General features: G+C 50.7%; 1 protein-coding gene across 1 annotated transcript in view; it reads left to right on the top strand.

The window, feature by feature from the left end:
* The first annotated feature begins 381 nt into the window (after nucleotides 1-381).
* The window catches only part of srpk3 (SRSF protein kinase 3), a 55,961-nt gene continuing 39,915 nt past the window's right edge, over nucleotides 382-16,427 (top strand). The window contains exons 1-7 of the mRNA XM_075475873.1: nucleotides 382-685; nucleotides 5,971-6,073; nucleotides 8,599-9,425; nucleotides 11,650-11,758; nucleotides 12,511-12,598; nucleotides 12,673-12,760; nucleotides 14,223-14,329. Of these exons, the coding sequence (XP_075331988.1) occupies nucleotides 676-685; nucleotides 5,971-6,073; nucleotides 8,599-9,425; nucleotides 11,650-11,758; nucleotides 12,511-12,598; nucleotides 12,673-12,760; nucleotides 14,223-14,329 (1,332 nt within the window). The 5' untranslated portion in view covers nucleotides 382-675. The remainder of the gene's footprint in view (nucleotides 686-5,970; nucleotides 6,074-8,598; nucleotides 9,426-11,649; nucleotides 11,759-12,510; nucleotides 12,599-12,672; nucleotides 12,761-14,222; nucleotides 14,330-16,427) is intronic.

Raw genomic sequence — 16,427 nt, 5'->3', positions numbered from 1 at the left:
TATGACTAGCTGGTTAACACCATTAATGAACTATGACTAGCTGGTTAACACCATTAATGAACTATGACTAGCTGGTTAACACCATTAATGAACTATAACTAGCTGGTTAACACCATTAATGAACTATAACTAGCTGGTTAACACCATTAATGAACTATAACTAGCACTAACATGAGATCAGGCTGTTGGGTTCCTCCTCCATCGGGCTCCAGCAGCCATGTTTCCTCCTCAGGTTCTCTGGGATTTGGAGTCTTTTCTGGACTTTTTCAGAGCTCAGCTGCTCATGTCTGTAAACAACTGGTAACCATGGTAACCCCCCTCCCCGCCCCTACGCCCCGCCAGCTCCGCTTCAGCGTGGCGGGCCATTGCGCATGCGCGCAGCGCGGCGTCCGGTGTCCGGTGTCAGCAGCTGTTCCTGAAGGCAGAACCAGCAACAAGTGAGCCGCGCACGGAATAAGCACAAGGTCCCGGTCCGGAGGCCGCAGACACCAACCGGAACCGGAGCCGAGTACCGGCGGACCGGCAGCTCTACAGAACCGAGCCGCAGGCCGCGGCCCGCCCCCCCCAGCTGCCCCCAGCTGCCCCGGCCGGACCCTCTGACACCGGGGGCAGCGGAGCCTCCTGTGGCCGAACCGTCTCCGGGTTTCAGCTCCTGGTTCTGGACCGACAGCCGACATGTTGATAGGTGAGTCAGGGCGCGAGCCGGTGCCGGTACCGGAGAGTGAATCAGCACCACGTGCTAAGCTACATCCCGGTACCAGGCTGTGGCACCCGGAGCTGACCCGGAGTCCTTTAGAATAATAAAATAACCCCCATTTACCCTCTATAACCCCCCCTGTATAACCCCCCTGTATGCTCCCCCCCCTCTATAACCCCCCCTGTATAACCACCCTGTATGCTCCCCCTCTATAACCCCCCCTGTATAACCCCCCTGTATGCTCCCCCCCCTCTATAACCCCCCATTTACCCTCTATAACCCCCCCTGTATAACCACCCTGTATGCTCCACCCCCCTATAACCCCCCCTGTATAACCCCCCTGTATGCTCCCCCTCTATAACCCCCCTGTATAACCCCCCTGTATGCTCCCCCCCCTCTATAACCCCCCCTGTATAACCCCCCTGTATGCTCCCCCTCTATAACCCCCCCTGTATAACCCCCCTGTATGCTCCCCCTCTATAACCCCCCTGTATAACCACCCTGTATGCTCCCCCTCTATAACCCCCCCTGTATAACCCCCCTGTATGCTCCCCCTCTATAACCCCCCCTGTATAACCCCCCTGTATGCTCCCCCTCTATAACCCCCCATTTACCCTCTATAACCCCCCCTGTATAACCACCCTGTATGCCCCCCCCCCCATAACCCCCCATTTACCCTCTATAACCCCCCCTGTATAACCACCCTGTATGCCCCCCCCATAACCCCCCATTTACCCTCTATAATCCCCCTGTATAACCACCCTGTATGCCCCCCCCCATAACCCCCCATTTACCCTCTATAACCCCCCCTGTATAACGACCCTGTATGCCCCCCCTCTATAACCCCCCCTGTATAACCCCCCTGTATGCCCCCCCCCCTCTATAACCCCCCCCTGTATAACCACCCTGTATGCCCCCCCTATAACCCCCCATTTACCCTCTATAACCCCCCTGTATAACCCCCCTGTATGCCCCCCCTCTATAACCCCCCATTTACCCTCTATAACCCCCCCTGTATAACCCCCCTGTATGCCCCCCCCCCTCTATAACCCCCCCTGTATAACCACCCTGTATGCCCCCCCCTATAACCCCCCATTTACCCTCTATAACCCCCCTGTATAACCCCCCTGTATGCTCCCCCTCTATAACCCCCCATTTACCCTCTATAACCCCCCCTGTATAACCACCCTGTATGGCCCCCCCCCCCCCCATAACCCCCCATTTACCCTCTATAACCCTCTATAACCCCCCCTGTATAACCCCCCTGTATGCTCCCCCCCTCTATAACCCCCCCTGTATAACCACCCTGTATGCCCCCCCATAACCCCCCATTTACCCTCTATAACCCCCCTGTATAACCCCCCTGTATGCCCCCCCTTCTATAACCCCCCATTTACCCTCTATAACCCCCCCTGTATAACGACCCTGTATGCTCCCCCCTCTATAACCCCCCCTGTATAACCCCCCTGTATGCCCCCCCCCCTCTATAACCCCCCCCTGTATAACCACCCTGTATGCCCCCCCCTATAACCCCCCATTTGCCCTCTATACCCCCCCTGTATGCTCCCCCCCTATAACCCCCCATTTACCCTCTATACCCCCCCGTATGCCCCCCCATAACCCCCCATTTACCCTCTATACCCCCCCTGTATGCTCCCTCCCTCTATAACCCCCTCCTGTATGCCCCCCCCTCTATAACCCCCCATTTACCCTCTATACCCCCCAGTATGCCCCCCCTTCTATAACCCCCCATTTACCCTCTATAACCCCCCTGTATGCCCCCCCACAACCCCCCATTTACCCTCTATAACCCCCCCTGTATGCTCCCCCCAACCCCCAATTTACCCTCTATAACCCCCCCCTGTATGCTCCCCCCCAACCCCCCATTTACCCTCTATAACCCCCCCTGTATAACCACCCTGTATGCCCCCCCTCTATAACCCCCCCTGTATAACCCCCCTGTATGCTCCCCCCCTATAACCCCCCCTGTATAACCACCCTGTATGCCCCCCCCTATAACCCCCCATTTACCCTCTATACCCCCCATGTATGCCCCCTCCCTCTATAACCCCCCATTTACCCTCTATAACCCCCTCCTGTATGCTCCCCCCCTATAACCCCCATTTACCCTCTATACCCCCCCGTATGCCCCCCCATAACCCCCCATTTACCCTCTATACCCCCCGTATGCTCCCTCCCTCTATAACCCCCCGTATGCCCCCCATAACCCCCCATTTACCCTCAATAACCCCCCCTGTATGCTCCCCCCAACCCCCAATTTACCCTCTATAACCCCCCCTGTATGCTCCCCCCAACCCCCCATTTACCCTCTATAACCCCCCATTTACCCTCTTTACCCCCCTGTATGCCCCCCTATAACCCCCCATTTACCCTCTATAACCCCCAGTATGCTCCCCCCCAACCCCCCATTTACCCTCTATAACCCCCCATGTATGCCCCCCCTCTATAACTCCCCCCTGTATGCTCCCCCCAACCTCCCATTTACCCTCTTTACCCCCCCTGTATGCCCCCCCTATAACCCCCCATTTACCCTCTATTACTCCCCCCCCCCCCCCCCCCCCAGGTTCTAAAGTCAGACTTCAGGTTCTAAAATCAGACTTCAGGTTCTAAAGTCAGACATCAGGTTCTAAAATCAGACTTCAGGTTCTAAAATCAGACTTCAGGATCTAAAGTCAGACTTCAGGATCTAAAATCAGACTTCAGGATCTAAAGTCAGAGTTCAGGTTCTAAAGTCAGACATCAGGTTCTAAAATCAGACTTCAGGATCTAAAATCAGACTTCAGGATCTAAAATAAGACTTCAGGTTCTAAAATCAGACTTCAGGATCTAAAATCAGACTTCAGGATCTAAAATAAGACTTCAGGATCTAAAATAAGACTTCAGGATCTAAAATCAGACTTCGGGATATAAAATCAGACTTCGGGATATAAAATCAGACTTCAGGTTCTAAAATCAGACTTCAGGTTCTAAAGTCAGACTTCAGGTTCTAAAATCAGACTTCAGGTTCTAAAATCAGACTTCGGGATCAAAAATCAGACTTCGGGATCTAAAATCAGACTTCAGGTTCTAAAATCAGACTTCGGGATCTAAAATCAGACTTCGGGATCTAAAATCAGACTTCGGGATCTAAAATCAGACTTCGGGATCTAAAATCAGACTTCAGGTTCTAAAATCAGACTTCAGGTTCTAAAGTCAGACTTCAGGTTCTAAAATCAGACTTCAGGTTCTAAAGTCAGACTTCGGGATATAAAATCAGACTTCAGGATCTAACATCAGACTCCAGGTTCTAAAGTCAGACTTCAGGTTCTAAAATCAGACTTCGGGATATAAAATCAGACTTCGGGATCTAAAGTCAGACTTCAGGTTCTAAAATCAGACTTCAGGATATAAAATCAGACTTCAGGTTCTAAAATCAGACTTCGGGATATAAAATCAGACTTCAGGTTCTAAAATCAGACTTCAGGTTCTAAAGTCAGACTTCGGGATATAAAATCAGACTTCGGGATCTAAAATCAGACTTCAGGTTCTAAAATCAGACTTCGGGATATAAAATCAGACTTCAGGTTCTAAAGTCAGACTTCAGGTTCTAAAATCAGACTTCGGGATCAAAAATCAGACTTCGGGATCTAAAATCAGACTTCAGGTTCTAAAATCAGACTTCGGGATCTAAAATCAGACTTCAGGATCTAAAATCAGACTTCGGGATCTAAAATCAGACTTCAGGTTCTAAAGTCAGACTTCAGGTTCTAAAATCAGACTTCAGGTTCTAAAGTCAGACTTCGGGATCTAAAATCAGACTCCAGGATCTAACATCAGACTCCAGGATCTAAAATCAGACTCCAGGATCTAAAGTCAGACTTCGGGATCTAAAGTCAGACTTCGGGATCTAAAGTCAGACTTCGGGATCTAAAATCAGACTCCAGGATCTAACATCAGACTCCAGGATCTAAAATCAGACTCCAGGTTCTAAAGTCAGACTTCAGGTTCTAAAGTCAGACTTCAGGTTCTAAAGTCAGACTTCAGGTTCTAAAATCAGACTTCAGGTTCTAAAGTCAGACTTCAGGTTCTAAAATCAGACTTCGGGATCTAAAATCAGACTTCAGGTTCTAAAATCAGACTTCGGGATATAAAATCAGACTTCGGGATCTAAAGTCAGACTTCAGGTTCTAAAATCAGACTTCGGGATATAAAATCAGACTTCAGGTTCTAAAATCAGACTTCGGGATATAAAATTAGACTTCAGGTTCTAAAATCAGACTTCGGGATCTAAAGTCAGACTTCAGGTTCTAAAATCAGACTTCGGGATATAAAATCAGACTTCAGGTTCTAAAATCAGACTTCGGGATATAAAATTAGACTTCAGGTTCTAAAATCAGACTCCAGGATCTAAAATCAGACTCCAGGTTCTAAAGTCAGACTTCAGGATCTAAAGTCAGACTTCGGGATCTAAAGTCAGACTTCAGGATCTAAAGTCAGACTTCGGGATCTAAAATCAGACTCCAGGTTCTAAAGTCAGACTTCAGGATCTAAAGTCAGACTTCGGGATCTAAAGTCAGACTTCAGGATCTAAAGTCAGACTTCGGGATCTAAAGTCAGACTTCAGGATCTAAAGTCAGACTTCGGGATCTAAAATCAGACTTCGGGATCTAAAATCAGACTTCAGGATCTAAAGTCAGACTTCAGGATCTAAAGTCAGACTTCGGGATCTAAAGTCAGACTTCAGGATCTAAAATCAGACTTCGGGATCTAAAATCAGACTTCGGGATCTAAAATCAGACTTCGGGATCTAAAGTCAGACTCCAGGATCTAAAGTCAGACTTCGGGATCTAAAGTCAGACTTCAGGATCTAAAATCAGACTTCGGGATCTAAAATCAGACTCCAGGATCTAAAATCAGACTCCAGGTTCTAAAGTCAGACTCCAGGTTCTAAAGTCAGACTTCAGGATCTAAAGTCAGACTTCGGGATCTAAAGTCAGACTTCAGGATCTAAAGTCAGACTTCGGGATCTAAAATCAGACTTCGGGATCTAAAATCAGACTTCGGGATCTAAAATCAGACTTCGGGATCTAAAATCAGACTTCAGGTTCTAAAATCAGAACCAGGTTCTAAAATCAGACTAAAATCAGACTTCAGGTTCTAAAATCAGACTAAAATCAGACTCCAGGATCTAAAATCAGAACCAGGTTCTGCTTCCTGCCTCCTCAGATTGAAGCATTTCTAAGTTTGGCTTAAAACTGTTTTCTTCCTCACAGCTGCAGTCAGCACCGGAACTGGAAGCTCCGCCCCAGGCGCCACCGGCAAAAAAAACAGAAGAAGAGGCAAGAAACACCGGAGGGTCCGAGCTGAGGAGAACCGGTGAGGAACACTCACTGTCTGACCTCACCTGCACACCTGGATGGTTCTGATGTCTCACACCTGAGAGGCAGAACCCGGCAGAACTCGGGTTCTGCCCACATTAACCTGAACTCTGAGTTCTGGCAGGTTAATGTGGGCAGAACCCGGCAGAACCCGGCAGAACTCTGAGTTCTGGCAGGTTAATGTGGGCAGAACCCGGCAGAACTCTGAGTTCTGGCAGGTTAATGTGGGCAGAACCCGGCAGAACCCGGCAGAACTCTGAGTTCTGGCAGGTTAATGTGGGCAGAACCCGGCAGAACTCTGAGTTCTGGCAGGTTAATGTGGGCAGAACCCGGCAGAACCCGGCAGAACTCTGAGTTCTGGCAGGTTAATGTGGGCAGAACCCGGCAGAACTCTGAGTTCTGGCAGGTTAATGTGGGCAGAACCCGGCAGAACCTGGCAGAACTCTGAGTTCTGGCAGGTTAATGTGGGCAGAACCTGGCAGAACTCTGAGTTCTGGCAGGTTAATGTGGGAAGAACCCGGCAGAACTCTGAGTTCTGGCAGGTTAATGTGGGCAGAACCCGGCAGAACTCTGAGTTCTGGCAGGTTAATGTGGGCAGAACCCGGCAGAACCCGGCAGAACTCTGAGTTCTGGCAGGTTAATGTGGGCAGAACCCGGCAGAACTCTGAGTTCTGGCAGGTTAATGTGGGCAGAACCCGGCAGAACCCGGCAGAACTCTGAGTTCTGGCAGGTTAATGTGGGCAGAACCCGGCAGAACTCTGAGTTCTGGCAGGTTAATGTGGGCAGAACCCGGCAGAACCCGGCAGAACTCTGAGTTCTGGCAGGTTAATGTGGGCAGAACCCGGCAGAACTCTGAGTTCTGGCAGGTTAATGTGGGCAGAACCCGGCAGAACTGTGGTCCACCTGGGCTGTGGGACACGGTGATGTCATCCCTTCACGTTGTCATGGTTACCAGTTTGTTTCCTGGCAGGTTCTGGTCATGCGCGCAGATAGAGGGTGGGACCAGATTTTGATTCACTGGGATCCGTCCCCTGCTTTCTTTCTTTGCTTAAACCTCACGGGGAAATCAAAAGATAAATTAACATCAGGTTTATTGCATGTCAGTGCATGCTTTGCAACAACTCACGTAAAACCAAACAAAGACAGATATTAATATTCGGTCGTTGAGCTGGGCAGGCTTCGTCGGCATGCATGATGAGGCCAGCCGAACCGAAAAAGCAGAAAACTATTGCATCCTTTTTTCAGAAAGCATGGACTGTAAGTAAACTGTGCCATGCGTGACCCTGAGCCGCAGTGGGAAGATTCAGTTAGCCATGTTCAACAACAGGTACCGCTTCCAAACCGCTGCAGATGCTGCACAGATCTTAAAAGCAATGCCCGTTGAAGTTGGTGCCCTTTGTGAGCCAGTTGAGGCACTTGTCAGATTGTTAACGGTAGCGCCCGCATCGTCTGCTGAGGCAGAACGAAGTCTCAGTGGCTTGCGGAGGCTTAAAACGTGGTTGCGGTCCACCATGACCACATCCATCAAGAAAGGCTGGACAATCTGAACAGGAAAGACATTGCCCAACAGTATTTTCAGGGCAAGGATCGGAGGAGATCCTTCACTTAATCTGATTGCATTTGAGGCCAACAATTGAAAACTCATGTCGAGTACTTATTTACTCGGGGTGGGCGAAAAAATCGATTCATGTACATATCGCGATTTTTAATGGGATGATTTTAAAAATCGATTTTTCTCCCCAGAATCGATTATATTACGTCATATCCGTGTCCAGCCCTCAGGCCCCTCCCATCCGGCCCTCAGGCCCCTCCCATCCGGCCCTCAGGCCCCTCCCATCCGGCCCTCAGGCCCCTCCCATCCAGCCCTCAGGCCCCTCCCATCCGGCCCTCAGGCCCCTCCCATCCGGACCTCAGGCCCCTCCCATCCAGCCCTCAGGCCCCTCCCATCCGGCCCTCAGGCCCCTCCCATCCAGCCCTCAGGCCCCTCCCATCCGGCCCTCAGGCCCCTCCCATCCAGCCCTCAGGCCCCTCCCATCCAGCCCTCAGGCCCCTCCCATCCAGCCCTCAGGCCCCTCCCATCCGGCCCTCAGGCCCCTCCCATCCAGCCCTCAGGCCCCTCCCATCCGGACCTCAGGCCCCTCCCATCCAGCCCTCAGGCCCCTCCCATCCGGACCTCAGGCCCCTCCCATCCAGGAGGAGGTTCTGAGGTTCTGAGATCAGCTCGCTGTCCTGAGACGCTTCCTCCTAAAGATAGAAACATGCACACACTCGTGCGCTCTGAGGTCATCTGGACAGAAATAGACTGTGTGTGTGTGTGTGTGTGTGTGTGTGTGTGTGTGTGTGTGTGTGTTATATGACCCGTGCTGTGTGTGTTCAGGGTGACATCATCACTGTAACCGTCCGCCTGTCAGAAACAAAACGTGTCCAGAATAATAAACTCTGTTGGTGTAGCTCATCACATGTTGGGCCTCAGTATCCTCACTAACTGACACTGTGATGGTTTGTTTTCTCTTCCTGTTTCAGGTCCAGTGAGTCATGTGACCCTCAGAGGGCCGACAGCAGCCCACCCCGAACTCACCCCCAGGCAGACCAGTTGCCCCCCCGGGCAGGCCAGCTGCCCCCCCGGGCAGGCCAGATGCCCCCCCGGGCAGACCAGATGCCCCCCCAGGCAGGCCAGATGCCCCCCCAGGCAGGCCAGATGCCCCCCCAGGCAGGCCAGATGCCCCCCACAGGATCCAGGGCAGAGGATCCTCATGAATCTCCCACATCGCCCGCCCACCAGATGACGACTCGCCCCAAAGATGCAACACGTCCCATCGTAGCGCCTCCAAAGTCTCCGGAGACCACTCAGTTTCTCAGCCAGTCAGCATCTGCCACATCAGGAAGCCCCGCCCCCAGCCCACTGCCCGCCGTTACCCATAATGCCTCCAGGTCGCCTCACAGAACTCTGCAGAACAAGTCTGCAGACGTCCAGGCGGAGCTCTTCAGTCCACTTCCAGCTTCTCCTCACAGTGAAGTTGAAGCTCTTTCCACTCCTCCCTTAAGCCCCGCCCAGCCCGACCTTTTCCCCCTGACCTCTGTGACCTTCACCTCCACCGTCTCCCCCCACCTTTACTCCCCCCTCTGCTCCTCTGCCGCCCCCATGCTTGGTTCTCTGGACTCTCCCGGCCCCGCATTTAACCTATTTCCTATTATGTCATCACCCACACCATTGATGACCACACCCCTTTCAGATAAAAGCCCGGCCCCTCCCGGATTAACCCCGCCCCCTCCCGGATTAACCCCGCCCCCTGCTCAGCTGTTGGGCTCTGATGATGAGGAGCAGGAGGACCCGTCAGATTACTGCAAAGGTAAATAAAGATATTTTCTTCTATCAGAAAACTAGAAACTAAAGACTGTTGACATGTTTTAATGGATTCAGGGACAGTGATGATCCAGAAGGATGAAACACAAGTGGTTGATTGTTCAATACATCCAAACAGAAAGACTTCCAACCGTAACTCACTCTGTATTCATCAATGACGTCACAGTATTTTCGCGCCGCCATGTTTGTGGCAGCCAGCAGCTAACTCCAGGTTGTGCAATCAACACTTTATCTCATTTTATTTTAGTCTTTGGAAACCCCACAAAACCCACCGAAAACATGATTAACTTCAGATGCCATATGATTAACGCTGACACTACCTTACCTAATGTGATGTTAGCTACCTGTTAGCTACCTGTTAGCTACCTGTTAGCTACCTCTATGGAGATTCACTATAGGCTCATTCCCACTGTAGGAACCTTTGGCAGTTCCTATAACCTTTTCAGGAACGGGGCCGTTTTTTCCCTCATTCGGACATACAGGAGCTAGGGACCACAGGAGCTAGGGACCACAGGAGCTAGGGACCACAGGAGCTAGGGACCACAGGAGCTAGAGACCACAGGAGCTAGGGACCACAGGAGCTAGGGACCACAGGAGCTAGGGACCACAGGAGCTAGGGACCACAGGAGCTAGGTACCACAGGAGCTAGGTACCACAGGAGCTAGGGACCACAGGAGCTAGGGACAACAGGAGCTAGGGACCACAGGAGCTAGGGACCACAGCCCTCAGTTCCTGGAACCATTTTCTCCTCAGCTGGGTCTGTTCTGGGTTCCATAGGAACACATCTGACGGAGGTGTTGGGTGGTTGGCAGCTCCGCCCCTTGTCAGATTTCCGCTTCTTCATGTTCCCGATCTGCTCAACGCAAACAGTAGAATAACGGCTGAAATGTTCAGCCAAAATGTTCAATATTATGATAAAGGCTCTATGGTAAGAATAGCCTACAGCCGCCACCTCGACAAGTGTTGGGAAAAATGTTTCAAACACTCGATGAGAAAGGGGCTGTTCGTTTAGGGCTAACGGTGATTTCAGTCACATTCGCTAACCTGTCGGTCTTTGAATTCTTTGTAAAGCAGCCAGGTGCTTTGCCATGTTCTTAGACCTGCGTTCGTTCTTAGAACTGCTCTGTCCGAATGCAGCTTAAGTGTCTTATGCTAACGTTAGCTAACTTTATCTGATTACGGTACACTCAAGGCGTGTGGTTTGAGCTGATGTCAGTCAGTAATTAACTATTATTCATACCTACGTTTGTCATGGCGTGGGTCCTTAAATACAATGAAACACCGTAGTTACTCACTGGCCACTTCATTGGTGGCCACTGTCCAATCCAATGCTTATGCCATAAATTCTATTATGAGTTGGGGCAGGCGTTTTGTAGAGGTTAGCGGACAAAATACTGTTGAGAGTAATAAATATGGGTCATAACCAATGTTAAGTTTTAACAAATATCGTTGTCTCGTTCAAGTGTGAGGTTTGTACCACCATAGCTAAACTGAGGAGAACTGTCAAATTGGACACAAATATGGCGGCTGTCTTGTCGACGTGACGTCACTGGTACCCATGAATAGGTTTACGGTAACAAGCTCCACCTGTGCAGTTTGGAGACAAATAGATATATGTAAATATATTATTGTTGAATAATTAAACTGATGTATAACCTGGTCCAGGTCTGTCTGCCTGGTTCTGGTTTTCTACCAGCCTGGCACAAGCATTTCAAAGTTGTGATAAAAGCTTACAGAGAACCATCTGGGAAGTCCTCCTCAGGACATAAGGCATGTCTCCATCAGTCTGTCTCAGGCAATCTTCCACCAATCAGATTAACAAAGCTGCCACTGGAGGATGCACAATGGTCCAGTTTTTTTAAATTTTAATTTCAATTTTAATTTTTTTTATTAATCTTTTTGGCAGACAGATAAACATACAAATCAGTGAAATCAAGAAAATGATAGATGTACACCAGTTTTCTGTCCCTTTTGAATATATCACATGAACATTAACTCACAATCCAAACAACAGAGCAAACAAACAACAACGACAAAAAAAAAAAGACAAACAAAGTGCCTACATTATACCATATATCAAACCTTGATCTCTGAGCAAATCAAATCGGTACAGGAGTATCACATATCACATTTATCTAGTCATGTCTTCTATATAATTAAAAAATAACCACCTCCAGACGAGTCCTCAGCCTGTGCTCTGTGTGTTCCAGGTGGTTATTACCCGGTGACGATCGGCGACCTGTTCAACGGGAGGTACCACGTGGTCAGGAAACTAGGCTGGGGTCACTTCTCTACAGTCTGGCTCTGCTGGGACCTGCAGTACGTCATGTTCAAAGGCTTCATTTACACTGCAAGTCTTGATGCCCAGATCTGATTTTTTTGCCTAAATCCGATTTTTTTTAACATGTGGTTACACGTACTTTAATAATGTGACTCATATCTGATTCACGCGATTACACTTGCCTATCACCTGAAACATGGCGCATGCCTACTTAAGTGTTTACCAAACTCTGCTGCTGAGGCAAATGGACGACGTTGACATAGGTGTGATGCTAGTGTTGCGGTACACGAGAAGTTCGCCCAACATTGGCAGGATTTTAAGGGAGAGAAGGAGGAAAAGGGCCATTATTGCCTCCTCAGCTGTTCAGAGGAGTGTCTGGGTGCGAGACCGATCCCAGGACTGGTGGGAGAATGTTGTGGCGGGCTTTGATGAAGAGCAGTGGGTCAGCAATTTTAGAATGAGCCGACAAACTTTTGATATGCTTCACTAGCTTACCACGTGCGACAAAAAATCTAAATCGTCGCATATTTAATGACGTGTGGAACGCAATGTGTAAGAATATCCGATCTGCCTGTTTACAGGGCGGTCGCATTGTCACATATCCGATTCGTATCTGATCAAAATATCTGAATGCATGCGTCCTTGTCCTATTTACATGGTCAAAAAACATATCCGATCTGTGTCACATGAGAGCAAAAAATCGGAATTGGGTAACATTTAATTGACAGTGTAAATGTAAACGTTTCCACAGATTGTGCAGTCAGAGGCTCTGAACGTGTGTCTGTTTCAGGAAGAAGCGTTTCGTGGCGCTGAAGGTGGTGAAGAGCGCTCCACATTACACTGAGACGGCTCTGGATGAGATCAAACTGCTCCGATGTGTGAGTGCCTGAGCTTCCTCCTCTGTGCCAGCGTTAGATTCAGGTGTGCTCAGGTGACCTGTCTGTGTCTCCAGGTGAGGGACAGCGACCCCTCCGACCCGCACAGGGAAACGGTCGTCCAGCTCATCGACGACTTCAAGATCTCTGGGGTCAGCGGAGTGCGTATCCTTTCCATCAGTCGTGTCTAGCCTGGTTCTTCCCATGCTGCTTTGCGCGCAATTTCATTCACACTGCAAAGGCAGCCTGGAAACCACCGCCCTTATTTTTGCCTGAGTTAGGGAACCAATCACAGAACGGGAGGGGAGGAGGGGGGGGGGGCAGCAAGACGATGACGACGTCTATGCGCGACACCGAAGCTTGTAGAGTGTTAATCCAACATGGCAGCGGACACAACGTTACCGTTCGATGCAGCCTTAGAAAGTGTTTTAAGTAGCTTAGAACGCAAGTTTACTTTTAAAAAATGAAAGATTTCATTGCCTTCTTCCTCGTCGAATTTCTGTCGCTCTACATACGTCATCTGGTATAAGTGATACAGTTGGCTATGAATCGCGTGCAAAGCAGGATGGGAAGAACCAGACGCCATTTGATAGACATTTGTAGCGCCCAATAAACGGCTCTAGGCATTCGTAAACCACGCCTCAAATACGAGAAAATGCACACCTAGTTCCCAGACCACCATCTCATCCAGATGTGGACGCGTCAGCCAGGCTATCTAGGGATGGGAATTGATAAGATTTTTACGATTCCAATTCCATTTTCGATTCTGCTTAATGATTCGGTTCTTTGTCGGTTCCCTTATCGATTCTCATTTGGAGAAAAAGGACAACAAACCGGTCGATTAGCATCCACTTTGTTTAGTTTAGAAGTAACACGAGTCATGACCTCACAAACCCAACAACGGTGAGGTCCACATTGGTCTATCCTGGCCTGGGTAATTTAACTCTTCCTGCTCTGGTGAATGGAGAAGCTGGAGGTAGAGGTGAACTGGGGGTAGTACCACCAGCCTCTGGCTCTGAGCCAGTCAGGCTCTGTCTCTCATGATTTCATCTAAATGTAATGCCTGAGAAGGCATTCATTTAACCTTAACCGTTACTAACAGCAGCTTTTACAATCAGGCAAATGGTGCTAACATGATAGGCAGTGTTTGTTAGTTAGTGACCTGCAGTGTTAGCCGAGGACATGCTAACGTTGCTAACGCTGCTGGGTTCAGATTCACCAACGTTAGTCCGGAGCGGATCGAAAACGCGACAGTCATTCATAGTTATCGCATGTTGGTAGTATTTCCTCCCTTTGGTGAAATATTCACTTTGCAAGTTGCCCTGTTGTCGTCTTTTTTAGGGATGTGGAACCAAACTTTCCAGCGTTTGTACCGCTTGGGCGCCATGTTTACTGTTGGCTGCTGGCTGCGCTGGAGTCGCCACGCAACGCTGCGTGGTGACGTCATTCGCGCCCACTGGAATCGATAAGGGAATCGTTTGCAAAATCGCCAAAACGATTCCAAGGAACTGAAACACTGGAAACAGGTTCTCAAGAAGAACCGGTTCTCGATTCCCATCCCTAGGAACGTATCCCTGCTTTTTTGTCGAATGGCCTGTCTGTAAGAGCTTTCCTCAGCCTCTCCCAGATGTCTGCATGGTTCTGGAGGTTTTGGGTCATCAGCTGTTAAAATGGATCATCAAGTCAAACTACATGGGACTTCCTCTGGTCAGCGTCAAGACCATCATCACGCAGGTGAGGTAAAACATAGAGACTCGGGCCACCGGAGATCTGCTGATTGGCCCAAAGACCACTGGGGACTCGGTAACTTGTTGACTTGGACTCATCTGAGTGGTTTCAGGTGCAGTTGCTGCACATCTGTTTCTGCAAAGTTCCTCAAATCTTTCGTCATGTTGATAAACCCCATTTAAGGCACTTATCTCTGAAAGTGCAGGGCTGAAGCAATAATGGTACACAAACTATGCAGCGGGACTCGGCCATTCTCTGACTCGTTGACCAGCGGGACTCGGCCATTCTCTGACTCGTTGACCAGCGGGACTCGGCCATTCTCTGACTCGTTGACCAGCGGGACTCGGCCATTCTCTGACTCTTTGACCAGCGGGACTCGGCCATTCTCTGACTCTTTGACCAGCGGGACTCGGCCATTCTCTGACCCGTTGACCAGCGGGACTCGGCTATTCTCTGACTCGTTGACCAGCGGGACTCGGCCATTCTCTGACTCTTTGACCAGCGGGACTCGGCCATTCTCTGACTCTTTGACCAGCGGGGACTCGGCCATTCTCTGACTCGTTGACTCTTTGACCAGCGGGACTCGGCCATTCTCTGACTCTTTGACCAGCGGGACTCGGCCATTCTCTGACTCGTTGACCAGCGGGGACTCGGCCATTCTCTGACTCGTTGACCAGCGGGACTCGGCCATTCTCTGACTCGTTGACCAGCGGGACTCGGCCATTCTCTGACTCTTTGACCAGCGGGGACTCGGCCATTCTCTGACTCGTTGACCAGCGGGGACTCGGCCATTCTCTGACTCTTTGACCAGCGGGACTCGGCCATTCTCTGACTTGTTGACCAGCGGGACTCGGCCGTTCTCTGACTCTTTGACCAGCGGGGACTCGGCCATTCTCTGACTCTTTGACCAGCGGGACTCGGCCATTCTCTGACCCGTTGACCAGCGGGACTCGGCCATTCTCTGACTCTTTGACCAGCGGGACTCGGCCATTCTCTGACTCGTTGACCAGCGGGACTCGGCCGTTCTCTGACTCGTTGACCAGCGGGACTCGGCCATTCTCTGACTCTTTGACCAGCGGGACTCGGCCATTCTCTGACTCGTTGACCAGCGGGACTCGGCCGTTCTCTGACTCGTTGACCAGCGGGACTCGGCCATTCTCTGACTCTTTGACCAGCGGGACTCGGCCATTCTCTGACTCGTTGACCAGCGGGACTCGGCCATTCTCTGACTCTTTGACCAGCGGGACTCGGCTATTCTCTGACTCTTTGACCAGCGGGACTCGGCCATTCTCTGACTCTTTGACCAGCGGGACTCGGCCATTCTCTGACCCGTTGACCAGCGGGACTCGGCCATTCTCTGACTCTTTGACCAGCGGGACTCGGCCATTCTCTGACTCTTTGACCAGCGGGACTCGGCGGGACTCGGCCATTCTCTGACTCTTTGACCAGCGGGACTCGGCCATTCTCTGACTCTTTGACCAGCGGGACTCGGCGGGACTCGGCTATTCTCTGACCCGTTGACCAGCGGGACTCGGCCATTCTCTGACTCTTTGACCAGCGGGACTCGGCCATTCTCTGACTCTTTGACCAGCGGGACTCGGCCATTCTCTGACTCTTTGACCAGCGGGACTCGGCGGGACTCGGCTATTCTCTGACCCGTTGACCAGCGGGACTCGGCCATTCTCTGACTCTTTGACCAGCGGGACTCGGCCATTCTCTGACTCTTTGACCAGCGGGGACTCGGCCATTCTCTGACTCTTTGACCAGCGGGACTCGGCCATTCTCTGACTCTTTGACCAGCGGGGACTCGGCCATTCTCTGACTCTTTGACCAGCGGGGACTCGGCCATTCTCTGACTCGTTGACCAGCGGGGACTCGGCCATTCTCTGACTCGTTGACCAGCGGGACTCGGCCATTCTCTGACTCGTTGACCAGCGGGACTCGGCCATTCTCTGACTCGTTGACTCTTTGACCAGCGGGACTCTGCCATTCTCTGACTCGTTGACTCTTTGACCAGCGGGACTCGGCCATTCTCTGACTCGTTGACCAGCGGGGACTCGGCCATTCTCTGACTCGTTGACCAGCGGGACTCGGCCATTCTCTG

This window comes from Odontesthes bonariensis, chromosome 10 (assembly GCF_027942865.1).
Source record: "Odontesthes bonariensis isolate fOdoBon6 chromosome 10, fOdoBon6.hap1, whole genome shotgun sequence".
Taxonomy (NCBI): domain Eukaryota; kingdom Metazoa; phylum Chordata; class Actinopteri; order Atheriniformes; family Atherinopsidae; genus Odontesthes; species Odontesthes bonariensis.
The sequence above is the reverse complement of the archived record's forward strand: the minus strand, read 5'-3'. Positions and strand labels throughout refer to the sequence as shown.